A 26,694-nucleotide genomic window follows, 5' to 3' on the forward strand; every position below is an offset into this window, starting at 1 on the left:
TTTGCAACAATTCTCTCCATTTATCAAATCGGATTTTTATTCCTATATAGATAATTCCCATGACAAATGACGTGACAGGGCTTTATCTGCTATATATAGATCCAGCCACCTGCGCCATACGAAAGCACTGGACAATGAAAGACGGAGAAGCTCCTTTGTGTACATTGCCCTGCCAGTATGTCTATATATACATCACTAATACCTAACAGGAAACGCAAGATGTAAATGTAACTCACACCCCAGGGGAACAATGCATCAGTATTTACTTATCCACCCAAAACATGTTCATCAGAGCACAAGAAATCTCTGTCCAAACATTTACAGAGAAAAAAAAACGGGAGACAATGGAGGAGCGGAAGTGAGTGTTCTGCTCCTGACATAACAAGAGGCCGGAGGCCCTGCCTGGTGGACAGCACTGTGCGGGCCCTGCCTGGCGGACAGTACTGAGCGGGCCCTGCCTGGCGGACAGTACTGAGCGGGCCCTGCCTGGCGGACAGAACTGAGCGGGCCCTGCCTGGCGGACAGTACAGAGCGGGCCCTGCCTGGCGGACAGCACTGTGCGGGCCCTGCCTGGCGGACAGTACTGTGCGGGCCCTGCCTGGCGGACAGCACTGAGCGGGCCCTGCCTGGCGGACAGCACTGAGCGGGCCCTGCCTGGCGGACAGCACCTGGCGGGCCCTGCCTGGCGGACAGTACTGAGCGGGCCCTGCCTGGCGGACAGCACTGAGCGGGCCCTGCCTGGCGGACAGCACTGAGCGGGCCCTGCCTGGCGGACAGCACTGAGCGGGCCCTGCCTGGCGGACAGTACTGAGAGGGCCCTGCCTGGCGGACGGCACTGTGCGGGCCTGGCCTTGGGCCTGTGCACATTATTCATAGTGCTGGGTGAAGGGGGACTCTACCAGACACTGGAAGCGGAGTCAGAGGCTGGCAGGCTGCACAGCTCACAAATAACCAACGGCCTCCAGCTGAGTACGACCCTCAGGCTATATATCCGATACAACAGCAATCTCTCTCCAGGTGGTGAAGGACTACAAGTCCCAGCATGCCTTGCTATCCAGAGACATAACAGCTGGAGAGATATGGACTATCTACTGTTACTTTTACGTCTGTCGTCCAATATTAGCCTGGTAATATGTTTAGAACTTATCTGCACTGCCCAATATACAATTAGATCGGGTCCGTGCAGATAGATTACATTGTGTCAATGGAAGACTGTTAGACATTTGCCAGCATACATGAACAAAGTGTCTATTAGATATGAGAAAACCCTCCACTGTTATATATTCGTAGCATTATTCCTGTTCTGTGAGATAAAGCTTCTGCGCGAGAGTTATTACATAGTAACTGAAAGCAGAGTGTGTTCTGCGCTATTCTATCACCTGGACACCGGGGGCAGTTTTCCATCAGAGTCTAACTGAAAGCAGAGTGCGTTCTGCCCTATTCTATCACCTGGACGCCGGGGGCAGTGTTCCATCAGAGTATAACTGAAAGCAGAGTGCGTTCTGCCCTATTCTATCACCTGGACGCCGGGGGCAGTGTTCCATCAGAGTATAACTGAAAGCAGAGTGCGTTCTGCGCTATTCTATCACCTGGACGCCGGGGGCAATGTTCCATCAGAGTATAACTGAAAGCAGAGTGCGTTCTGCGCTATTCTATCACCTGGACACAGGGGGCAGTGTTCCATCAGAGTCTAACTGAAAGCAGAGTGCGTTCTGTGCTATTCTATCACCTGGACACCGGGGGCAGTGTTCCATCTGAGTCTAACTGAAAGCAGAGTGTGTTCGGCGCTATTCTATCACCTGGACACCGGGGGCAGTGTTCCATCAGAGTATAACTGAAAGCAGAGTGCGTTCTACGCTATTCGGAGACCTTGACACAGGGGGCAGTGTTCCATCTGAGTCTAACAGAAAGCAGAGTGCGTTCTACACTATTCGGAGACCTTGACACAGGGGGCAGTGTTCCATCTGAGTCTAACTGAAAGCAGAGTGCGTTCCACGCTATTCGGAGACCTTGACACAGGGGGCAGTGTTCCATCTGAGTCTAACTGAAAGCAGAGTGCGTTCTACGCTATTCGGTGACCTTGACACAGGGGGCAGTGTTCCATCTGAGTCTAACTGAAAGCAGAGTGTGTTCTGTGCTATTCTATCACCTGGACACCGTGGGCAGTGTTCCATCAGAGTCTAACTGAAAGCAGAGTGCTTTCAGTGCTATTATGTTACCTGGACACCGGGGGCAGTGTTCCATCAGAGTATAACTGAAAGCAGAGTGCGTTCTGTGCTATTCTATCACCTGGACACAGGGGGCAGTGTTCCATCAGAGTATAACTGAAAGCAGAGTGCTTTCAGTGCTATTATGTTACCTGGACACCGGGGGCAGTGTTCCATCAGAGTATAACTGAAAGCAGAGTGCGTTCTGTGCTATTATGTTACCTGGACACCGGTGGCAGTGTTCCATCAGAGTATAACTGAAAGCAGAGTGCTTTCAGTGCTATTATGTTACCTGTACACCGGGGGCAGTGTTCCATCAGAGTATAACTGAAAGCAGAATGCGTTCTGTGCTATTCTATCACCTGGACACCGTGGGCAGTGTTCCATCAGAGTATAACTGAAAGCAGAGTGCTTTCAGTGCTATTATGTTACCTGGACACCGGGGGCAGTGTTCCATCAGAGTATAACTGAAAGCAGAGTGCGTTCTGTGCTATTCTAGGAACTGGACACAGGGGGCAGTGTTCCATTGGAGTTTATAGCAATAAATAACTCAGACAGACATTTGCCTCTAGATTTCTAGCTAAATAAAACTGAATCCTACTTATTCATTATTAATTATTTATTTCTCTTATAATGCCCTCTGTCACCTCTGTTCCTGACAAGGTCTCTACAGTAGTGCAATTCAATAGCAGCACTTCCTTATGGTCACCATTGTGGCTGATTACACATACAGTACAACTTCTTGTATTCTGACTTTTACTCTCTGAATCACCTTTAGATTGTAAATTCTTGTGAGCAGGGATCTTTATTTAAATTCTATCATTGTACAGTATTACAATGTCACTAGGGAACGCCCCAAGCGACTGTATTATGTGTGGCGTAATAACCTCAATAAGACTAATAGGGACATCTGGAAGAAGATAAAGGATTATGGGAAAGAGAAGAGACATCAAGGCACCTGTACTGAAAGGTGAGCTCCGCAAACAGATGTTGTAGCACCATTACTGAAGCAATGTAAAATCCTATAACAAGATAATTTTTATGCATTTAACCCTTAATATGTACATAAGACATACACAACAGGACAGTATAGAACTTTGGATCTTACGTTGGCACTAAGCTGTGTCGTCAGAGCAGATACTTTTTCCTGCGAGGCGTCCAGCTCTCTTCTTAGTTTGCGAATCTATAAAAATACCCACAATTATTTGCCTGCGCTACCGGAACTAGATGTTGACTCGCTATAATCTAGAAGGATGAAGAGAATGAAATAAAAAATGAACATAACACTAACCTCCGAGTGGCACTTTTCCTCCGGCTGAAACAAATAAACAGAAAGCCAAATAAAATCACTAAAGCGTAGACACGAAACACACAAGGAACAGGGATCGTTCCATCTGTTTATCTTTCGTCTCCTTAAAATAGAGCCAGCAGGCGAACTCTGCGCCGACTTGTTGAAGTTCCCTTATTTGGGCTGCAGTTTCATGAAACATCACAGGATTAGGTCACTTTACTGGGAAGGTAAAACTCTCACTTGTTGAGTTTGGTGGCTCAGACAGTTAACGCTGAAGTCATGAATTTAATGAGATCTTGTTGAAACAAGAGAAGTTGTTGTCTCACATTCCTGTGCGAATGACGGGCTGGCAGGACACAATGGGGGACCGGAAGTGTATTGTTAGGGAGGTGCGAACGTCTGGACAAAGGTGTCTCAATTGTCTACATCAAACCCAAACAATGGCCACATCTCAGAAGTGCAGAGTATTTTGCTGGTTTATAGCAATGCCATCATGTCTCATATAATGGATGGATAGATAGATAGATAGATAGATAGATAGATAGATAGATAGATAGATAGATAGATAGACAGAATCACACAGTGCTATTTAGATGAGCTTCCATAGTAACTAATAAAATGCGTTAAGGTTTTATTTTTTGCAAGAGAGCAATAAGAAAAGATAAACCTCTTTCTCTATCGTCCTAAGTGGATGCTGGGGTTCCTGAAAGGACCATGGGGAATAGCGGCTCCGCAGGAGACAGGGCACAAAAAAGTAAAGCTTTACTAGGTCAGGTGGTGTGCACTGGCTCCTCCCCCTATGACCCTCCTCCAGACTCCAGTTAGATTTTGTGCCCGAACGAGAAGGGTGCAATCTAGGTGGCTCTCCTAAAGAGCTGCTTAGAGAAAGTTTAGTTTAGGTTTTTTTCTTTACAGTGAGTCCTGCTGGCAACAGGATCACTGCAACGTGGGACTTAGGGGGAAAGTAGTAAACTCACCTGCATGCAGAGTGGATTTGCTGCTTGGCTACTGGACACCATTAGCTCCAGAGGGATCGAACACAGGCCCAGCCGTGGAGTCCGGTCCCGGAGCCGCGCCGCCGACCCCCTTGCAGATGCTGAAGCGTGAAGAGGTCCGGAAACCGGCGGCTGAAGACTCCTCAGTCTTCATAAGGTAGCGCACAGCACTGCAGCTGTGCGCCATTTTCCTCTCAGCACACTTCACTGGGCAGTCACTGAGGGTGCAGAGCGCTGGGGGGGGGCGCTCTGAGAGGCAAATATAAACCTTATACAAGGCTAAAAATACCTCACATATAGCCCATAGGGGCTATATGGAGATATTTAACCCCTGCCTGACTGGAAAAATAGCGGGAGAAGAACCCGCCGAAAAAGGGGCGGGGCCTATCTCCTCAGCACACGGCGCCATTTTCTGTCACAGCTCCGCTGGTCAGAACGGCTCCCAGGTCTCTCCCCTGCACTGCACTACAGAAACAGGGTAAAACAGAGAGGGGGGGCACATTAATGGCTATATATATATATATTAAAGCAGCTATAAGGGAGCACTTAATATAAGGATATCCCTTGTTTATATAGCGCTTTGTGGTGTGTGCTGGCAGACTCTCCCTCTGTCTCCCCAAAAGGGCTAGTGGGTCCTGTCTTCATTAGAGCATTCCCTGTGAGTTTGCGGTGTGTGTCGGTACGTGGTGTCGACATGTATGAGGACGATATTGGTGTGGAGGCGGAGCAATTGCCAAATATGCAGATGTCACCCCCCAGGGGGTCGACACCAGAATGGATGCCTTTATTTGTGGAATTACGTGATGGTTTATCTTCCCTTAAACAGTCAGTTGAGGACATGAGGCGGCCGGACAATCAATTAATGCCTGTCCAGGCGCCTCAAACACCGTCAGGGGCTGTAAAACGCCCTTTGCCTCAGTCGGTCGACACAGACCCAGACACGGGCACTGATTCCAGTGACGACGGTAGAAATTCAAACGTATTTTCCAGTAGGGCCACACGTTATATGATTTTGGCAATGAAGGAGACGTTACATTTAGCTGATACTACAGATACCGTAAAACAGGGTATTATGTATGGTGTGAAAAAACTACAAACAGTTTTTCCTGAATCAGAAGAATTAAATGACGTGTGTGATGAAGCGTGGGTTGCTCCTGATAAAAAGTTGATAATTTCAAAAAAGTTATTGGCATTATACCCTTTCCCGCCAGAGGTTAGGGCGCGCTGGGAAACACCCCCTAAGGTGGACAAGGCGCTCACACGCTTATCCAAACAAGTGGCGTTACCCTCTCCTGAGACGGCCGCACTTAAGGATCCATCAGATAGAAAGATGGAAGTTATTCAAAAGAATATATACACACATGCAGGTGTTATACTACGACCAGCTATAGCAACTGCCTGGATGTGCAGTGCTGGAGTAGTTTGGTCAGAATCCCTGATTGAAAATATTGATACCCTAGATAGGGACAATGTTTTACTGTCGTTAGAACAAATAAAGGATGCATTTATCTATATGCGTGATGCACAGAGGGATATTTGCACACTGGCATCTCGGGTGAGTGCTATGTCCATTTCAGCCAGAAGAGCCTTATGGACACGACAGTGGACAGGCGATGCGGATTCAAAACGTCACATGGAGGTTTTGCCGTATAAAGGGGAGGAGTTATTTGGAGTTGGTCTATCAGACTTGGTGGCCACGGCTACTGCCGGGAAATCCACTTTTTTACCTCAAGTCACTCCCCAACAGAGAAAGGCACCGACCTTTCAACCGCAGCCTTTTCGCTCCTACAAAAATAAGAGAGCAAAGGGCTTGTCGTACCTGCCACGAGGCAGAGGAAGAGGGAAGAGACACCAACAGGCAGCTCCTTCCCAGGAACAGAAGCCCTCCCCGGCTCCTGCAAAAACCTCAGCATGACGCTGGGGCCTCTCAAGCGGACTCGGGGACAGTGGGGGGCCGTCTCAAAAATTACAGCGCGCAGTGGGCTCACTCGCAGGTAGACCCCTGGATCCTGCAGATAATATCTCAGGGGTACAGGTTGGAATTAGAGACGGATCCTCCTCATCGTTTCCTGAAGTCTGCCTTACCAACCGTCTCTTCCGAAAGGGAGAGGGTGTTGGAAGCCATTCACAAGCTGTACGCTCAGCAGGTGATAGTCAAAGTACCCCTATTACAACAAGGAAAGGGGTATTATTCCACTCTATTTGTGGTACCGAAGCCGGATGGCTCGGTAAGGCCTATTCTAAATCTGAAGTCCTTGAACCTCTACATAAAAAAGTTCAAGTTCAAGATGGAGTCACTCAGAGCAGTGATAGCGAACCTGGAAGAAGGGGACTTTATGGTATCCTTGGACATCAAGGATGCGTATCTACACGTTCCGATTTACCCCGCACACCAGGGGTACCTCAGGTTCATTGTTCAAAACTGTCACTATCAGTTTCAGACGCTGCCGTTCGGATTGTCCACGGCGCCTCGGGTCTTTACCAAGGTAATGGCCGAGATGATGATTCTTCTTCGAAGAAAAGGCGTATTAGTTATCCCATACTTGGACGATCTCCTAATAAGGGCAAGGTCCAGAGAACAGCTGGAGACAGCTTTAGCACTATCTCAAGAGGTGCTAAGATAACACGGGTGGATTCTGAATATTCCAAAATCCCATTTAATCCCGACAACTCGTCTGCTGTTCCTAGGAATGATTCTGGACACGGTTCAGAAAAAGGTTTTCCTTCCAGAGGAAAAAGCCAAGGAGTTATCCGATCTGGTCAGGAACCTCCTAAAACCAGGAAAAGTGTCAGTACATCAATGCACAAGAGTCCTGGGAAAAATGGTGGCTTCTTACGAAGCAATTCCATTCGGCAGATTCCATGCAAGAATATTCCAAAGGGATCTGTTGGACAAATGGTCAGGGTCGCATCTGCAGATGCACCTGCGAATAACCCTGTCACCAAAGACAAGGGTGTCACTTCTGTGGTGGTTGCAGAAGGCTCACCTATTAGAAGGCCGCAGATTCGGCATTCAGGATTGGATCCTGGTGACCACGGACGCCAGCCTGAGAGGCTGGGGAGCAGTCACACAAGGAAGAAACTTCCAGGGAGTATGGACGAGTCTGGAAAAGTCTCTTCACATAAACATTCTGGAACTAAGAGCAATCTACAATGCTCTAAGCCAGGCGGAACTTCTCCTGCAAGGAAAGCCGGTGTTGATTCAGTCGGACAACATCACGGCTGTCGCCCATGTAAACAGGCAGGGCGGCACAAGAAGCAGGAGTGCAATGGCAGAAGCTGCCAAGATTCTTCGCTGGGCGGAGAATCACGTGATAGCACTGTCAGCAGTGTTCATCCCGGGCGTGGACAACTGGGAAGCAGACTTCCTCAGCAGACACGATCTTCATCCGGGAGAGTGGGGTCTACATCCAGAAGTCTTCAACATGTTAATAGACCGTTGGGAAAGACCAATTGTAGACATGATGGCGTCTCGCCTCAACAAGAAACTGGACAAATATTGCGCCAGGTCAAGAGATCCACAGGCAATAGCTGTGGACGCACTGGTAACTCCTTGGGTGTACCAGTCAGTGTATGTGTTTCCTCCTCTGCCGCTCATACCAAAGGTATTGAAGATCATACGGCAAAGAAGAGTAAGGACAATACTAGTGGTTCCGGATTGGCCGAGAAGGACTTGGTATCCGGAACTTCAAGAGATGCTCACGGACGAACCGTGGCCTCTACCTCTGAGAAGGGACCTGCTACAGCAGGGTCCCTGTCTTTTTCAAGACTTACCGCGGCTGCGTTTGACGGCATGGCGGTTGAACGCCAGATCCTAAAAGGGAAAGGCATTCCAGAAGAAGTCATTCCTACCTTGATTAAGGCACGGAAGGAAGTCACCGTGAAACATTATCACCGCATTTGGCGAAAATATGTAGCGTGGTGCGAGGATCGGAGGGTTCCGACGGAGGAATTCCAACTGGGTCGTTTCCTACATTTCCTGCAATCAGGATTATCTATGGGTCTCAAATTGGGATCCATTAAGGTTCAAATTTCGGCCCTGTCAATATTCTTCCAAAAAGAATTGGCCTCTGTCCCTGAGGTCCAGACTTTTGTCAAGGGAGTACTGCATATACAGCCTCCTGTGGTGCCTCCGGTGGCACCGTGGGATCTAAATGTAGTTTTAGATTTCCTCAAATCCCATTGGTTTGAACCATTGAAAAAGGTGGATTTGAAATATCTCACATTGAAAGTGACTATGTTACTAGCCCTGGCCTCTGCCAGGAGAGTATCTGAATTGGCGGCTTTATCTTATAAAAGTCCTTATCTAATCTTCCATTCGGATAGGGCAGAACTGCGGACTCGTCCGCATTTTCTCCCTAAAGTGGTATCAGCATTTCATCTGAACCAACCTATTGTGGTGCCTGCGGCCACTAGCGACTTGGAGGACTCCAAGTTGTTGGACGTTGTCAGAGCCTTAAAAATATACATTGCAAGGACGGCTGGAGTCAGAAAATCTGACTCGCTGTTTATATTGTATGCACCCAACAAGTTGGGCGCACCTGCTTCTAAGCAGTCGATTGCTCGTTGGATTTGTAACACAATTCAACTTGCACATTCTGTGGCAGGCCTGCCACAGCCTAAAACTGTAAAAGCCCACTCCACAAGGAAGGTGGGCTCATCTTGGGCGGCTGCCCGAGGGGTCTCGGCATTACAACTCTGCCGAGCAGCTACGTGGTCGGGGGAGAACACGTTTGTAAAATTTTACAAATTTGATACCCTGGCAAAGGAGGACCTGGAGTTCTCTCATTCGGTGCTGCAGAGTCATCCGCACTCTCCCGCCCGTTTGGGAGCTTTGGTATAATCCCCATGGTCCTTTCAGGAACCCCAGCATCCACTTAGGACGATAGAGAAAATAAGAATTTACTTACCGATAATTCTATTTCTCGGAGTCCGTAGTGGATGCTGGGCGCCCATCCCAAGTGCGGATTATCTGCAATACTTGTACATAGTTATTGTTAACTAATTCGGGTTATTGTTAAGGAGCCATCTTTAAGAGGCCCTTTCTGTTGTCATACTGTTAACTGGGTTTAGATCACAAGTTGTACGGTGTGATTGGTGTGGCTGGTATGAGTCTTACCCGGGATTCAAAATGCCTCCCTTATTGTGTATGCTCGTCCGGGCACAGTACCTAACTGGAGTCTGGAGGAGGGTCATAGGGGGAGGAGCCAGTGCACACCACCTGACCTAGTAAAGCTTTACTTTTTTGTGCCCTGTCTCCTGCGGAGCCGCTATTCCCCATGGTCCTTTCAGGAACCCCAGCATCCACTACGGACTCCGAGAAATAGAATTATCGGTAAGTAAATTCTTATTTTTACAGGGGGCACTCTTATGTACAACATTGCTTAAAATGAACCTTTATTCAATATACAGGGTGATTCAAAAGTGGCAGTACACCCTTTTGTTTCAAAAACTGTGCAGGAAATGGGAAAACTGAATACTCCAGTAAGGTATGGGTGAGGTGGGCTATCTTTTAGGGTATGTACCGAACATGGGCGCCATCTTGAAATCGGCCATCTTGAATCTAAGTTTTTCTTCAAATGGAAAGGGGGTCGTGTAACATGTCAGACAACATCAGAATTTGCTGAAAAGTTTATTGCTGCAACCAGGTTTAAAATAGCAGCTATGGTTCAAAAGTTACAACACATTTTGTTGCTGCAGGTAACTGAAGATTGCTTTGACAAAAGAGGAGAGAATGGAGGTCACCCGTACCTTACTGGAGTGTTCAGTTTTCCCATTTCCTGCACAGGTTTTGAAACAAAAGGGTGTACGGCGACTTCTGAATCAGGGTGTACATTAAAAACCAATGAAACTAGAAGATGCATAAGACAGAACCGGCCAGAATGGTCCAGTAACACAAGACTTCCTGTACTTACTGTGGAGTACACGGATGAAGTGCTGGACACCAGGGATAGGGATGACCCGTGCACTGTAAGATACAGGGGAAGAGACACATCAGAGAGCATGCGTGTGCGTGTTTGATATTTATCACACGTGTGTGAGGCAGGTTTGTGCCTTTGTAGCTGAGGTTATTTTTGCATGACAGAGAGACCTTCCCTGGGAGCTGCGTCTGATGCTGGATCATTAGACAACAATGACAGGATAGACACAGCTTATGCGGGATGTAACGTGCACATCCTGCATCACTCAGGAACGGTGATGTCATGGCGGCAGCGTCGTACCTGGTGAAATACAAGATTCTGCTAAAGTTCCCTCACAGGCACATGACACCGTAATCCAGTGACGGGGGACCTTTGGTACTCCAGCTGTTGTTGAAGTACACATCCCAGCATGGCCAAATAGCAAAACTATAGCAGAGCATGCTGGGATGTGTAGTTCAACAACAGCTGGCGTGCCAAAGGTTCCCCATCACTGCCGTAATCCTATACAGCGAGACCTTACACCGATCACACAGGAAAGATCTCAATCCAGTAGATCTTTCTGTGATCATCACAACCAAATCCCTTCCGAGCTCTCAATGGGGGAAATGTACTAAGCTTTGGATAGTGATAAAAAGTGGAGAGAGAGATAAAGTACCAGCCAATCAGCTCCTAGCTGTCATGTTACAGGTTGTGTTTGAAAAATGACAGTTAAGAGCTGGTTGGCTGGTACTTTATCTCTCTCTGAGGCTTTGTACATCTGCCCCTATAACCAGTGTACTATGGCCCACATTCCGAGTTGATCACTAGCTGCCGTTGTTCGCTGCGTAGCGGTCAGTTAAAAAAAACGGCAAATCTGTGCATGCGTATGCAACGCAATGTGCACGCCCGGCGTATGGGTACAAACAGCATCGTGGTTTTGCACAGGTTCTAGCGACGCTTTCAGTCGCTCTGGCGGACGCAAGGAGATTGACAGGAAGAGCGTGTTTCTGGGTGTCAACTGACCGTTTTCTGGGAGTGTTTGGAAAAACGCAGGCGTGGACGGGCGTATGCTGGGCGGGTATCTGACGTCATTACCGTGTCACTCGTCGCAGCAATCATTGCACAGGATAAGTAACTACAGGGCTGGTCTAGTTCTGCACAAAATGTGTTTGCTGCCGCTCTGCTGCACATGCGTTCACACTCCTGCAAAGCAAAAATACACTCCCCGTGGGCGGCGACTATGCGTTTCCACGGCTGCTAAAAACTGCTAGCGAGCGATCAACTCGGAATGAGGACCTACATCTCTATGCTACGGCTACACAGATCACTCATTGCAAAGATTATTTCTGGAAAGATCGTTTGCTTAATATTCATCTCTCAGTGTGTGTGTGTGTGTGTGTGTGTGTGTGTGTGTGTGTGTGTGTGTTACTGTACTGAGATATGTATAGTGCACCAGTGGGGAATAACACAGCCACAACAACACCCGCTGACGTTACGTACAGAGCCACCTGTCTCTGTCTGTAGTCCCCGGGGTGTTCTGCAGCTACAGAGGTGACGAGCCACAAACATTGCCTGGGGCTGTGCCCTGATCCAGCCGTAATCCTCAGCCATCCAATAGCTCTGCGCCCCACTGCCTGGGGGAATAGGGGGCAACTGGGAGACTACAGTGACTACAAAGCTATAACACCACGGAACCATCCATCACCAGTAAGAAACATAACCTACTGTACAATGCACATACAGTGATATATATATGCTGGGAGTTGTAGTCCCTACACTAAAGGCTGAGCCTCACACAAGGACAACATTGCTGGAAGGTAAACGGGCTTTGGGAAGAAGAAACGGCAGCAGTGTATAAGCCCGGTTAGGACCTCCCGTCTCTTGTGCTGCATGCTATAGCCACAGATCACACGTCTGACAGGGCGTTCTGTAACTCTAGTAGTGAGGCCAGTGATACATAATCCCAATTATAGGAAACAACCGCTCTCTACAAGGGGTAAAACACCTGGCAGACAGCAGATCCCCATGCCTAGGGCTGGTGACGGTTGAACTGGCAATGCAGAGTCTGTCAGCATCGCTGGCTATCATCCATCACACTATACATGCACTATGTAGGTAGATTACTGGTTGTGTGACATCAAGGTTAATTTACCAATGTACTAGGCATTACTGATGTATGAGGCACAGAGTGCCTCCGGTCATTGCTGGGGGAGCGCAGGCGTGTCTACGGATAACCAGACGGTAACACATCCTTAGGCGACTCGTCAGTCCCGGAACAGAAGATCTGACTGATCCATCAGTAGGATGAGCGTCAGTTTGGGGTTAGATGAATTATAGGAGAATGTAGATGAGTCACAGTTTGCAGAACAAGGTGCATATAGGCCAATGTAACAATCCAGTAAGTGTATGCTACGCACAGACCTGACGAGAAACACAACACGTTTCCCACAAGTGTCACACTACGCAGTGCGGGAATATGGCCATTGTGTCATTATGCTGAATACTGCCTACAGATGCAATGTAATCTCTCATCACACAGCAATATCCTGCAGTGCCTACACATGAAATGTAATCTCTCATCACACAGCAGATCATCAGGTATTGCCCCCAGGCAGGAGGTGTGCACACTGACAGCTGCTCCTATGTAGCAGTGGCGGCAGAAGTTGTTACAAGCTGTCCCTATTTTATCCTGTGCTGTAATCCCCTCTTGTGGGCAGAGTTACTGTACTCCCCCGTCTCCCATCCCCCTCCTGTGACTCTCATCCCATGTGTCCGCCTATTTCCTGAGTACATGATCAGCGAGTGCAGAGTACATGATCAGGGAGTGCTGAGTACATGATCAAGGAGTGCAGAGTGCATGATCAGGGAGTGCAGAGTACATGACCGTGAGTGCATGATCAGGGAGTGCTGAGTGCATGATCACTGGAGTGCTGAGTACATGATCAGTGAGTGCTGAGTACATGATCACTGAAGTGCTGAGTACATGATCAGTGAGTGCTGAGTGCATGATCACTGAAGTGCTGAGTACATGATCAGTGAGTGCTGAGTACATGATCACTGAAGTGCTGAGTACATGATCAGTGAGTGCTGAGTACATGATCAGTGAGTGCTGAGTGCATGATCAGTGAGTGCTGAGTGCATGATCAGTGAGTGCTGAGTGCATGATCAGGGAGTGCTGAGTACATGATCAGTGAGTGCTGAGTGCATGATCACTGAAGTGCTGAGTACATGATCAGGGAGTGCTGAGTACATGATCAGTGAGTGCTGAGTGCATGATCACTGAAGTGCTGAGTACATGATCAGTGAGTGCTGAGTACATGATCAGTGAGTGCTGAGTGCATGATCACTGAAGTGCTGAGTACATGATCAGTGAGTGCTGAGTACATGATCAGTGAGTGCTGAGTACATGATCAGTGAGTGCTGAGTGCATGATCAGTGAGTGCTGAGTGCATGATCAGTGAGTGCTGAGTACATGATCAGTGAGTGCTGAGTGCATGATCACTGAAGTGCTGAGTACATGATCAGGGAGTAATGAGTACATGATCAGTGAGTGCTGAGTACATGATCAGTGAGTGCTGAGTGCATGATCACTGAACTGCTGAGTACATGATCAGGGAGTGCTGAGTGCATGATCAGGGAGTGCTGAGTACATGATCAGCGAGTGCTGAATGCATGATCAGGGAGTGCTGAGTGCATGATCAGGGAGTGCTGAGTACATGATCAGTGAGTGCTGAGTGCATGATCACTGAAGTGCTGAGTACATGATCAGTGAGTGCTGAGTACATGATCAGTGAGTGCTGAGTACATGATCAGGGAGTGCAGAGTACATGATCAGGGAGTGCAGAGTACATGATCAGGGAGTGCAGAGTACATGATCAGAGAGTGCTGAGTGCATGATCACTGAAGTGCTGAGTACATGACCAGTGAGTGCTGAGTACATGATCAGGGAGTAATGAGTACATGATCAGGGAGTGCTGAGTACATGATCAGGGAGTAATGAGTACATGATCAGGGAGTGCTGAGTACATGATCAGGGAGTGCTGAGTACATGATCAGGGAGTAATGAGCGCATGATCAGGGAGTGCTGAGTGCATGATCAGGGAGTGCTGAGTACATGATCAGTGAGTGCCGAGTACATGATCAGGGAGTGCAGAGTACATGATCAGGGAGTGCAGAGTACATGATCAGGGAGTGCAGAGTACATGATCAGTGAGTGCTGAGTACATGATCAGGGAGTAATGAGCGCATAATCAGTGAGTGCTGAGTGCATGATCACTGAAGTGCTGAGTACATGATCAGTGAGTGCTGAGTACATGATCAGGGAGTAATGAGTACAATGATCAGGGAGTAATGAGTACATGATCAGGGAGTGCTGAGTACATGATTAGGGAGTAATGAGTACAATGATCAGGGAGTAATGAGTGCATGATCAGGGAGTAATGAGTACATGATCAGGGAGTAATGAGTGCATGATCAGGGAGTGCTGAGTACATGATCAGGGAGTAATGAGTGCATGATCAGGGAGTAATGAGTACATGATCAGGGAGTGCTGAGTACATGATCAGGGAGTGCTGAGTACATGATCAGGGAGTGCTGAGTGCATGATCAGGGAGTAATGAGTACATGATCAGGGAGTAATGAGTACATGATCAGGGAGTGCCGAGTACATGATCAGCGAGTGCTGAGTGCATGATCAGGGAGTAATGAGTGCATGATCAGGGAGTGCTGAGTACATGATCAGGAAGTAATGAGTACATGATCAGGAAGTAATGAGTACATGATCAGGGAGTAATGAGTACATGATCAGGGAGTAATGAGTACATGATCAGGGAGTAATAAGGGCATGATCAGCGAGTGCTGAGTGCATGATCAGGGAGTAATGAGTGCATGATCAGGGAGTAATGAGTACATGATCAGGGAGTAATGAGTACATGATCAGGGAGTAATAAGGGCATGATCATGGAGTAATGAGTACATGATCAGGTAGTAATGAGTACATGATCAGGGAGTGCTGAGTACATGATCTGGGAGTAATGAGTACATGATCAGGGAGTGCTGAGTGCATGATCAGGGAGTAATGAGTACATGACATAAGGGCATGATCATGGAGTAATAAGGGCATGATCAGGGAGTAATAAGGGCCTGATCATGGAGCAATAAGGGCATGATCAGGTAGTAATGAGTACATAATCAGTGAGTGCAGAGTGTATGATCAGGGAGTGCCGAGTGTATGATCAGGGAGTAATGAGTGCATGATCAGGGAGTAATGAGCGCATGATCAGGGAGTAATGAGCGCATGATCAGGGAGTAATGAGTACATGATCAGGGAGTAATGAGTACATGATCAGGGAGTGCCGAGTGTATGATCAGGGAGTAATGAGTACATGATCAGGGAGTAATGAGTACATGATCAGGGAGTAATGAGCGCATGATCAGGGAGTAATGAGTACATGATCAGGGAGTAATGAGTACATGATCAGGGAGTAATAAGTGCATGATCAGCGAGTGCTGAGTGCATGATCAGGGAGTGCTGAGTGCATGATCAGGGAGTGCTGAGTGCATGATCAGGGAGTAATGAGTGCATGATCAGGGAGTAATGAGTACATGATCAGGGAGTAATGAGCGCATGATCAGGGAGTAATGAGTACATGATCAGGGAGTAATGAGCGCATGATCAGGGAGTAATGAGTACATGATCAGGGAGTAATGAGTACATGATCAGGGAGTGCAGACACCTAATGGAGTCATATAAATAAAGATAAAAGACAATGATATTACTCCAGGATCTCTAACCCGGAGGTAGGTAGTGCTGGATCATACCTGGGGCAACTGGGGCCACACACAAACATTTCCCCTCCCCCTCCCCTCTGATAAGAAGGCAGTAATATAATGTGGCTGCTAGCACAGGCAGAGGAGGAGGTCTGTCTGCAGTAATAGGAAACTGCAAGCTGAGAGTTTATGGCTTCCTATTGGTCCGTGCTGTCACCCACACTAGGCAGTGAGCATGGCGCAGCGCTGTTGGTATGTGGCCGTATTTTCCAACAGGCCCCCTCAAGTCACTTGCCCTGAGGCCCCACAAATATTATCCTGGCCCTTGGTCATGGTCTGCAGTGGGTGCTATAACTTACAAATACACAATACAATCCAGTGGAAGCCGCATCTTACAGGGCACCACAACTATGACACCTGATCACACAGATCAGCCAATCCCTTGCCGAGAAACGTAGCTTCAGCTTATTAGGGGGTCACCCCGCCAAGACACCCACCTTCTTCGAACCCGTCACGAAAGGATCCCGAGCGGCTGATGGTCCTGGTCTTGTCGTCTAGTGACATGGAGCTGTTCCGGAAGCGGTTTTCGCCGTAGGGATCACTTGAGCCGTCCGTGGTGGACAGGCTGTGAGTGCGCAGCATGGCCGGGTTAGCCAGACATATCTGAGCAGAGGTGGTAGGGCTTGCTGAAAAGAGACAGGACATCACCATGACACGTCACCCAATTCACAGGCAGGTCCCCTCGCCCTGCATTCAGGGACAGCCTACAAGCCAGAAGGTCACGTAACTGCTCGATTACAATCATTTATGGCTTAAATTGATCATGAGAGTGAGGGGACATCCGGAGCGGTTTTATTACTTGTGACAGAAGGAGGCGGCGCACAAGTGACCACACCCATCTGCGTGGCTCGGGTAAACGTCTGCTCCCCATGTCAACCTCCGTAAACCTACCGATGGAGCCACGCTCATATAGCCTTCTCTGCTGCACCTAGGTGCACCAAGATTCATTAGCATAAGCCTTTCATCTATTGTTCTCAGCTGCAATACAATACAGAGAGAACAATACAGCAGGGGATTAAGTCCGACTGCCCTGGCTCACTTACTCCTATTAAAGGGATAGATGAGCAGGGCTCCACCTGTATGCCCTTCAGCAGAAATCTAGGTGCACAGATCAAGCAGCACAGCGTAGCCGAAGCACTGTGCAACGGGCTTCATAAATCACATCCAAATCACAGAACGGCCACCGCTTGACCACGAGAAACTCACCGAGCTGGGAAAAGTTAAATCTAGTGCCGGAAGGCGACATCATGGTGGAGCCTGGGGAGAACGGGGAACTATTGGCAGTGTCCTGGAGCCCTCCAGCTGAGTGAGATCGCAGCCATTCTTTTGTATCATCCTGGCTTCTGACCTGAGAAGATGGGGCGTACCTAATGGAGCGAGGAAACAGAACACAGCAATTGTGGAGGATGACAATGAAATATGCACCAGACAGACACAATGTTGACGATCAGTTTGTCGGCAGCGCGATGCTGAGCCCCCATTGCCGTCACAGTACTCACGTTACTTAGTGACGGCAGTACAAGTGTATACATGCTTTACAGTATTATCAACTTACACTGCTGACGCGGTTACAAACAGTCACCATAGCGGCATAGTGTGCTCTACATGACGGTGCCGACATTGTGACCGTCGGCAAACAATAGCCGTCCTGTATATAACACTACTGTTGACAATCGTTCAATCTGGTGGGTCAATGGGTCTGTATCCCAGCCTGCAATTATGCCTTGTCCAGGGCAGTATATGGGTCATAGTGTTCATTCTAGCACCCTGCACCTTTCAAAACACGTGCAGCTCCTCTTTCCTGCCTGGGGTGTCGCTCTCTGCTCTGGTGCTTCTCAGCACACACAGGTCTGTATCACAGCAGTGAGTAACAGATCAGAGTGTGCTGAGAAGCACCAGAGCACAGAGTGACACCCCAGGCAGGAAAGAGGAACTGCACGTGTTTTGAAAGGTGCAGGGTGCTAGAATGAACAATAGGTCATGCTTCCCTGTACGTAGTCACGGACTAATAACAGGGTGATACATTAGAGCATAGGTACTTGTGTTGAAGTTTTACGACATCGACTTCATATAACATTTGCGCGCAGATGACGGGGCATGTAATGTGATGGTACACTGGCACACTCATGGTTTGGGTTTTCATTGCATACACACCCTGCTATTTCTATGAATTCATTAGCAAAATACGGTACAGCGAAACACGGACATTCCCGCAGCGTAGTGACTAAAGCACGGATCTAGTCACCAGGCAGCGGGTGCAGCGCCACCCGGTGAGAAATGCTGGAACATGCAACAAAAGGTAAAACATTCATTCCAACACCCTGACAGCTGCATCAGAAGATTCTTCCTGTGTTCCCTACTCCGGAGAGAGGGGATAAACTCTATACTCCGTGTGAGCTTAGTAGGGATCATTATCAGTGGCCAGAAGGTGAGATATACCCACCTGTTCCATTCCGCACATAGGGGGCGTACTCTGTGACAGTAACTGAAAGCTGAGGCTTCATGTTGGGTACAATTACTGGGGAAAAGGGGTATTTTGGGGATTTATTACTAATTTCACCATTTACATGCAACACAAAAACCTTTTTAAATGACAGAAAAGAACAACGTCTCCCAAGCACAACACACGGCAAAGGTCACCGGGGTACGCCAATACCTGAATCCCTTCTTAGGCAAAGTGTTTCTACCAAGATGAAGATCGCTGCAGCAAAGAGGAGAGAAAACTTCAGAGATGGGGGAAGAGCTAGCGGCAGGGGGGTGCAGAGGAACCGGTCACACGTTCCTGGGGACAGCGGGAAACTTCAACACAAACGTGCAGACAGGAACCACGTGGAACGTGCAACGTGAAGACTCACAAGTCCAGTGTTGTGAGGATACAACAACCACACAGCGTACAGGGCAGGGCAATGGGATGTTTGACTGAAAGGTGCAGTGTGGCTAATTGTATTGACCGCTCAAGCCAGCAGGACGGAGAGGGTGTTATTCCGGAAATTCCCCCATTCTCAAGTGGCAGACACTTTGTAACTTCTGATGAGCCCTTAAAAGTTCTACGTCCTACTTGTGAAAGTTATAGGCTCATTCGCATGGAAGTCTGGGGTATTTGAACCCCTCATCTCTCTTGTTCTGCCTTGTCTGGGGCCAAAGATCAACAAGTGTCTTGATTATTCCACAGGAAACATTTACAGGGGGTCACTACCATCGTGTGACTTTCACAACTTGCCCTGCCCTCATGCAACTTGTACTAAATTATTCTCTTTATCTTTCTGGCTTCCTTCTGTGCTCTTCAGCCACGTGTTTACACAATCTGGTAGAACGGATTACTGTTACTGCTCTGGGATAAGACAACTTCCTTCTGTGCTCTTCAGCCACGTGTTTACACAATCTGGTAGAACTGATTACTGTTACTGCCCTGGGATAAGACGAAACGCTGCTCTCACAATAGCATTATATCTCATGCAGGCAACAGAGACTAAGTCCAGGGCTACCCAAATAAGCAAATGTGATGATATAAAGGTATGGCTGAAAGGTAAAGATAGAAGCTAAGTAGGAAAAGACATGGTATTTAGCAAAAGTTGCAGGATGGCATGCACAAGCCGGTAAATTAAAGCCATGTGAAGGTGGAAACCCCTTTAAAAGAGGTTGCTTTACTTTCTACAGTAGAATTCCCATTGCATCCGTATAATCAGGAATTTTAAAGGAAGATTATTGCTGGCTTTTGGGAGCTCCTATTGCACATAGGGGGTCATTCCGAGTTGTTCGCTCGTTATTTTTTCCCCGCTACGGAGCGATTAGTCGCAAACTGCACATGTGCAATGTACGCAGTGCGCCTGCGCCAAGTAAATTAGCTCAAAAGTTTGGTATTTTACTCACGGTGTAACAAAGTTTTTTCATCGTTCTGGTGATCGGAGTGTGATTGACAGGAAGTGGGTGTTTCTGGGCGGAAACTGACCCTTTTCTGGGAGTGTGCGGAAAAACGCAGGCGTGTCAGGGAAAAACGCGGGAGTGTCTGGAGAAACGGGGGAGTGGCTGGCCGAACGCTGGGCGTGTGTGTGACGTCAAACCAGGAACGAAACTGACTGAACTGATTGCTATTTGTGAGTAGGTTTCGAGCTACTCAGAAACTGCTAAGAAATTGCTATTCGCAATTCTGCTAATCTTTCGTTCGCAATTCTGCTATGCTAAGATACACTCCCAGTAGGCGGCGGCCTAGCGTGTGCAAAGCTGCTAAAAGCAGCTAGCGAGCGAACAACTCGGAATCACCCCCATAGTAAAAGTTATATACACAGTTATATATGGCCACATCTGCACAATGACATTTTCCATGTATATTCTAGACATAATAATGAAAAAGTATGGACCATTAATATGTCTTATCGAACAATATGCAGCATTTATAGTTGGCTGCACTGGATTATTCCTACAGATAACTCAGCGGATAGGAACTGACATTTATAAATACAACTTACTACCGCTTTCCCTTACGTAGCTAATTACTGGGAACATATGAAGCTGCGCACACCCCATACGCCCTGGACTTTCTCCAGCTGTTTGCTAATCCGGAGCCGGTGCCAAGAGCATAATGAGAAGATAACATTAACAAGGGTGGCATTTATCTATTCTAGCACAGCTCCCTGTAATAATGAGAAACCCTATGTACGTAACATCTGCAGCGGGACAGAGAAGTGAGAACCGTTTGTCTTTGCTGTGAATTATGACATCATGTTTCAGACACACAAGACACAGCCTGAGAGATAATCGCTGATCCAAGTAGGTGAGAATGAGACGGCACAACAGACGTGATGACAAGCGGACAGGACGTAGCCTGTGAAAAAGCCACATGCCGGGAAAGAAGCCGGCCGCCAGCGGCGACACCCTTGCCAGCGCAACTCGGGACTGACAGCGGCTTCTTTCCGCAAAAGACAAACAACACAACGCGGAGCGGGGCAGGCTGTGTACAGCGGCGTCAGACACCATTACCTGTCCTGCTTCCTGGGCAGAGTATTTCTGCTGAATTTGGGACTAGCACCCGGAGAAGAGAGAGGACTACAGCAACGGGGGAAACATTAAGCAGAAGGGAAAAAAAAAAAAAAACATTAGTAAAAAAAAATAATTATAATAAGAATTTACTTACCGATAATTCTATTTCTCGTAGTCCGTAGTGGATGCTGGGGACTCCGTCAGGACCATGGGGGATTAGCGGCTCCGCAGGAGACAGGGCACAAAAGTAAAAGCTTTAGGATCAGGTGGTGTGCACTGGCTCCTCCCCCTATGACCCTCCTCCAAGCCTCAGTTAGGATACTGTGCCCGGACGAGCGTACACAATAAGGAAGGATTTTGAATCCCGGGTAAGACTCACACCAGCCACACCAATCACACTGTACAACCTGTGATCTGAACCCAGTTAACAGCATGATAACAGCGGAGCCTCTGAAAAGATGGCTCACAACAATAATAACCCGATTTTTGTAACAATAACTATGTACAAGTATTGCAGACAATCCGCACTTGGGATGGGCGCCCAGCATCCACTACGAACTACGAGAAATAGAATTATCGGTAAGTAAATTCTTATTTTCTCTGACGTCCTAAGTGGATGCTGGGGACTCCGTCAGGACCACGGGGATTATACCAAAGCTCCCAAACGGGCGGGAGAGTGCGGATGACTCTGCAGCACCGAATGAGAGAACTCCCGGTCCTCCTCAGTCAGGGTGTGCCCCTGACCAAGTAGCTGCTCGGCAAAGTTGTAAAGCCGAGACCCCTCGGGCAGCCGCCCAAGATGAGCCCACCTTCCTTGTGGAATGGGCATTTATATATTTTGGCTGTGGCAGGCCTGCCACAGAATGTGCAAGCTGAATTGTACTACACATCCAACTAGCAATCGTCTGCTTAGAATCAAGAGCACCCAGTTTATTGGGTGCATACAGGATAACAGCAAGTCAGTTTTCCTGACTCCAGCCGTCCTGGAAACCTATATTTTCAGGGCCCTGACAACATCTAGCAACTTGGAGTCCTCCAAGTCCCTAGTAGCCGCAGGTACCACAATAAGCTGGTTCAGGTGAAACACTGACACCACCTTAGGGAGAAACTGGGGACGAGTCCGCAGCTCTGCCCTGTCCGAATGGACAATCAGATATGGGCTTTTGTGAGACAAAGCCGCCAATTCTGACACTCGCCTGGCCGAGGCCAGGGCCAACAGCATGGTCACTTTCCATGTGAGATATTTCAAATCCACAGATTTGAGCGGTTTAAACCAATGTGATTTGAGGAATCCCAGAACTACGTTGAGATCCCACAGTGCCACTGGAGGCACAAAAGGGGGTTGTATATGCAGTACTCCCTTGACAAACTTCTGGACTTAAGGAACTGAAGCCAATTCTTTCTGGAAGAAAATCGACAGGGCCGAAATTTGAACCTTAATGGACCCCAATTTGAGGCCCATAGACACTCCTGTTTGCAGGAAATGCAGGAATCGACCGAGTTGAAATTTCTTCGTGAAGCCTTCCTGGCCTCACACCACGCAACATATTTTCGCCACATGTGGTGATAATGTTGTGCGGTCACCTCCTTCCTGGCTTTGACCAGGGTAGGAATGACCTCTTCCGGAATGCCTTTTTCCCTTAGGATCCGGCGTTCAACCGCCATGCCGTCAAACGCAGCCGCGGTAAGTCTTGGAACAGACATGGTACTTGCTGAAGCAAGTCCCTTCTTAGCGGCAGAGGCCATGAGTCCTCTGTGAGCATCTCTTGAAGTTCCAGGTACCAAGTCCTTCTTGGCCAATCCGGAGCCACGAGTATAGTTCTTACTCCTCTACGTCTTATAATTCTCAGTACCTTGGGTATGAGAAGCAGAGGAGGGAACACATACACTGACTGGTACACCCACGGTGTTACCAGAACGTCCACAGCTATTGCCTGAGGGTCTCTTGACCTGGCGCAATACCTGTCCAGTTTTTTGTTCAGGCGGGACGCCATCATGTCCACCTTTGGTCTTTCCCAATGGTTCACAATCATGTGGAAGACTTCCCGATGAAATCCCCACTCTCCCGGGCGTCGGAATGAACACTGCTGACAGTGCTATCACCTGATTTTCCGCCCAGCGAAGAATCCTTGCAGTTTCTGCTATTGCCCTTCTGCTTCTTGTGCCGCCCTGTCTGTTTACGTGGGCGACTGCCGTGATGTTGTCCCACTGGATCAATACCGGCTGACCTTGAAGCAGAGGTCTTGCTAAGCTTAGAGCATTGTAACTTGCCCTTAGCTCCAGTATATTTATGTGGAGAGAATTCTCCAGACTTGATCACACTCCCTGGAAATTTTTTCCCTGTGTGACTGCTCCCCAGCCTCTCAGGCTGGCATCCCTGGTCACCAGGACCCTTCCTGAATGCCGAATCTGCGGCCCATTAGTAGATGAGTACTTTGCAGCCACCGCAGAAGAAACTCCCTTGTCCTTGGAGACAGGGTTATCCGCTGATGCATCTGAAGATGCGATCCGGACCATTTTTCCAGCAGATCCCACTGAAAAGTTCTTGCGTGAAAACTGCCGAATGGAATCGCTTCGTAAGAAGCCACCATTTTTCCCAGGACCCTTGTGCAATGATGCACTGACACTTTTCCTGGTTTTAGGAGGTTCCTGACTAGCTCGGATAACTCCCTGGCTTTCTTCTCCGGGAGAAACACCCTTTTCTGGACTGTGTCCAGAATCATCCCTAGGAACAGCCGATGTGTCGTCGGAAACAACTGCGGTTTTGGAATATTTAGAATCCACCCGTGCTGTCGTAGAACTACTTGAGATAGTGCTACTCCGACCTCCAACTGTTCTCTGGACCTTGCTCTTATCAGGAGGTCGTCCATTTTCTTTGAAGAAGAATCATCATTTCGGCCATTACCTTGGTAAAGACCCGGGGTGCCGTGGACAATCCAAACGGCAGCGTCTGAAACTGATAGTGACAGTTCTGTACCACGAACCTGAGGTACCCTTGGTGAGAAGGGCAAATTGGGACATGGAGGTAAGTATCCCTGATGTCCCGGGACACCCTATAGTCCCCTTCTTCCTGGTTCGCTATCACTGCTCTGAGTGACTCCATCTTGATTTGAACCTTTGTAAGTGTTCAAATATTTCAGATTTAGAATAGGTCTCACCGAGCCTTCTGGCTTCAGTACCACAACATAGTGTGGAATAATACCCCTTTCCTTGTTGTAGGAGGGGTACTTTGATTATCACCTGCTGGGAATACAGCTTGTGAATTGTTTCCAATACTGCCTCCCTGTCGGAGGGAGACGTTGGTAAAGCAGACTTCAGGAACCTGCGAGGGGGAAACGTCTCGACTTTCCAATCTGTACCCCTGGGATCCTACTTGTAGGATCCAGGGGTCCTGTACGGCCCCAGCGTCATGCTGAGAAACTTGGCAGAAGCGGTGGAGGCTTCTGTTCCTGGGAATGGGCTGCCTGCTGCAGTCTTCTTCCCTTTCCTCTATCCCTGGGCAGATATGACTCTTATGGGGACGAAAGGACTGAGGCTGAAAAGACGGTGTCTTTTTCTGCAGAGATGTGACTTAGGGTAAAAACGGTGGATTTTCCAGCAGTTGCCGTGGCCACCAGGTCCGATGGACCGACCCCAAATAACTCCTCCCCTTTATACGGCAATACTTCTTTGTGCCGTTTGGAATCTGCATCACCTGACCACTGTCGTGTCCATAAACATCTTCTGGCAGATATGGACATCGCACTTACTCTTGATGCCAGAGTGCAAATATCCCTCTGTGCATCTCGTATATATAGAAATGCATCCTTTAAATGCTCTATAGTCAATAAAATACTGTCCCTGTCAAGGGTATCAATATTTTTAGTCAGGGAATCCGACCAAGCCACCCCAGCTCTGCACATCCAGGCTGAGGCGATCGCTGGTCGCAGTATAACACCAGTATGTGTGTATATACTTCTTAGGATATTTTCCAGCCTCCTATCAGTTGGCTCCTTGAGGACGGCCCTATCCGGAGACGGTACCGCCACTTGTTTTGATAAGCGTGTGAGCGCCTTATCCACCCTAAGGGGTGTTTCCCAACGCGCCCTAACTTCTGGCGGGAAAGGGTATACCGCCAATAATTTTCTATCGGGGGAAACCCACGCATCATCACACACTTCATTTCATTTATCTGATTCAGGAAAAACTACAGGTAGTTTTTTCACACCCCACATAATACCCTTTTTTGTGGTACTTGTAGTATCAGAAATATGTAACACCTCCTTCATTGCCCTTAACAAGTAACGTGTGGCCCTAAAGGAAAATACGTTTGTTTCTTCACCGTCGACACTGAAATCAGTGTCCGTGTCTGTGTCGACCGACTGAGGTAAATGGGCGTTTTAAAGCCCCTGACGGTGTTTGAGACGCCTGGACAGGTACTATTTTTTTGCCGGCCGTATCTGTTGACATTATCACGTAATTCCTTGAATAAGCCATCCATTCCGGTGTCGACTCCCTAGAGAGTGACATCACCATTACAGGCAATTGCTCCGCCTCCTCACCAACATCGTCCTCATACATGTCGACACACACGTACCGACACACAGCACACACACAGGGAATGCTCTGATAGAGGACAGGACCCCACTAGCCCTTTGGGGAGACAGAGGGAGAGTTTGCCAGCACACACCAAAAACGCTATAATTATACAGGGACAACCTTTATATAAGTGTTTTTCCCTTATAGCATTTTAATATATATAGTCATATCGCCAAATAAGTGCCCCCCCTCTCTGTTTTAACCCTGTTTCTGTAGTGCAGTGCAGGGGAGAGCCTGGGAGCCTTCCCACCAGCATTTCTGTGAGGGAAAATGGCGCTGTGTGCTGAGGAGAATAGGCCCCGCCCCCTTTTCGGCGGGCTTCTTCTCCCGTTTTTCTGAGACCTGGCAGGGGTTAAATACATCCATATAGCCCCCAGGGGCTATATGTGATGTATTTTTAGCCAGAATAAGGTACTATCATTGCTGCCCAGGGCGCCCCCCCAGCGCCCTGCACCCTCAGTGACCGCTGCTATGAAGTGTGCTGACAACAATGGCGCACAGCTGCAGTGCTGTGCGCTACCTTATGAAGACTGAAAAGTCTTCTGCCGCCGGTTTCTGGACCTCTTCACTTTTCGGCATCTGCAAGGGGGTCGGCGGCGCGGCTCCGGGACGAACCCCAGGGTGAGACCTGTGTTCCGACTCCCTCTGGAGCTAATGGTGTCCAGTAGCCTAAGAAGCCAATCCATCCTGCACGCAGGTGAGTTCACTTCTCTCCCCTAAGTCCCTCGATGCAGTGAGCCTGTTGCCAGCAGGACTCACTGAAAATAAAAAACCTAACAAAACTTTTACTCTAAGCAGCTCTTTAGGAGAGCCACCTAGATTGCACCCTTCTCGGCCGGGCACAAAAATCTAACTGAGGCTTGGAGGACGGTCATAGGGGGAGGAGCCAGTGCACACCACCTGATCCTAAAGCTTTT

The 26,694-nt window shown here is 48.3% G+C and overlaps 1 protein-coding gene across 9 annotated transcripts in view; it reads right to left on the reverse strand.

The window, feature by feature from the left end:
• Positions 1–26,694, reverse strand: part of NAV2 (neuron navigator 2) — a 708,207-nt gene that overhangs the window by 40,356 nt on the left and 641,157 nt on the right. For 5 of the 9 annotated variants that reach the window (XM_063946386.1, XM_063946381.1, XM_063946379.1 and 2 more), the window contains 7 exons: positions 21,200–21,265; positions 18,879–18,923; positions 17,429–17,589; positions 16,660–16,848; positions 10,409–10,461; positions 3,499–3,522; positions 3,316–3,390 (listed from right to left, as the gene is read on the reverse strand). In XM_063946386.1, the coding sequence (XP_063802456.1) occupies positions 3,316–3,390; positions 3,499–3,522; positions 10,409–10,461; positions 16,660–16,848; positions 17,429–17,589; positions 18,879–18,923; positions 21,200–21,265 (613 nt within the window). The remainder of the gene's footprint in view (positions 1–3,315; positions 3,391–3,498; positions 3,523–10,408; positions 10,462–16,659; positions 16,849–17,428; positions 17,590–18,878; positions 18,924–21,199; positions 21,266–26,694) is intronic. The other 4 variants (XM_063946385.1, XM_063946383.1, XM_063946388.1 and 1 more) reach the window with 3 other exon arrangements.

Source organism: Pseudophryne corroboree, chromosome 11 (assembly GCF_028390025.1).
Source record: "Pseudophryne corroboree isolate aPseCor3 chromosome 11, aPseCor3.hap2, whole genome shotgun sequence".
NCBI lineage: Eukaryota > Metazoa > Chordata > Amphibia > Anura > Myobatrachidae > Pseudophryne > Pseudophryne corroboree.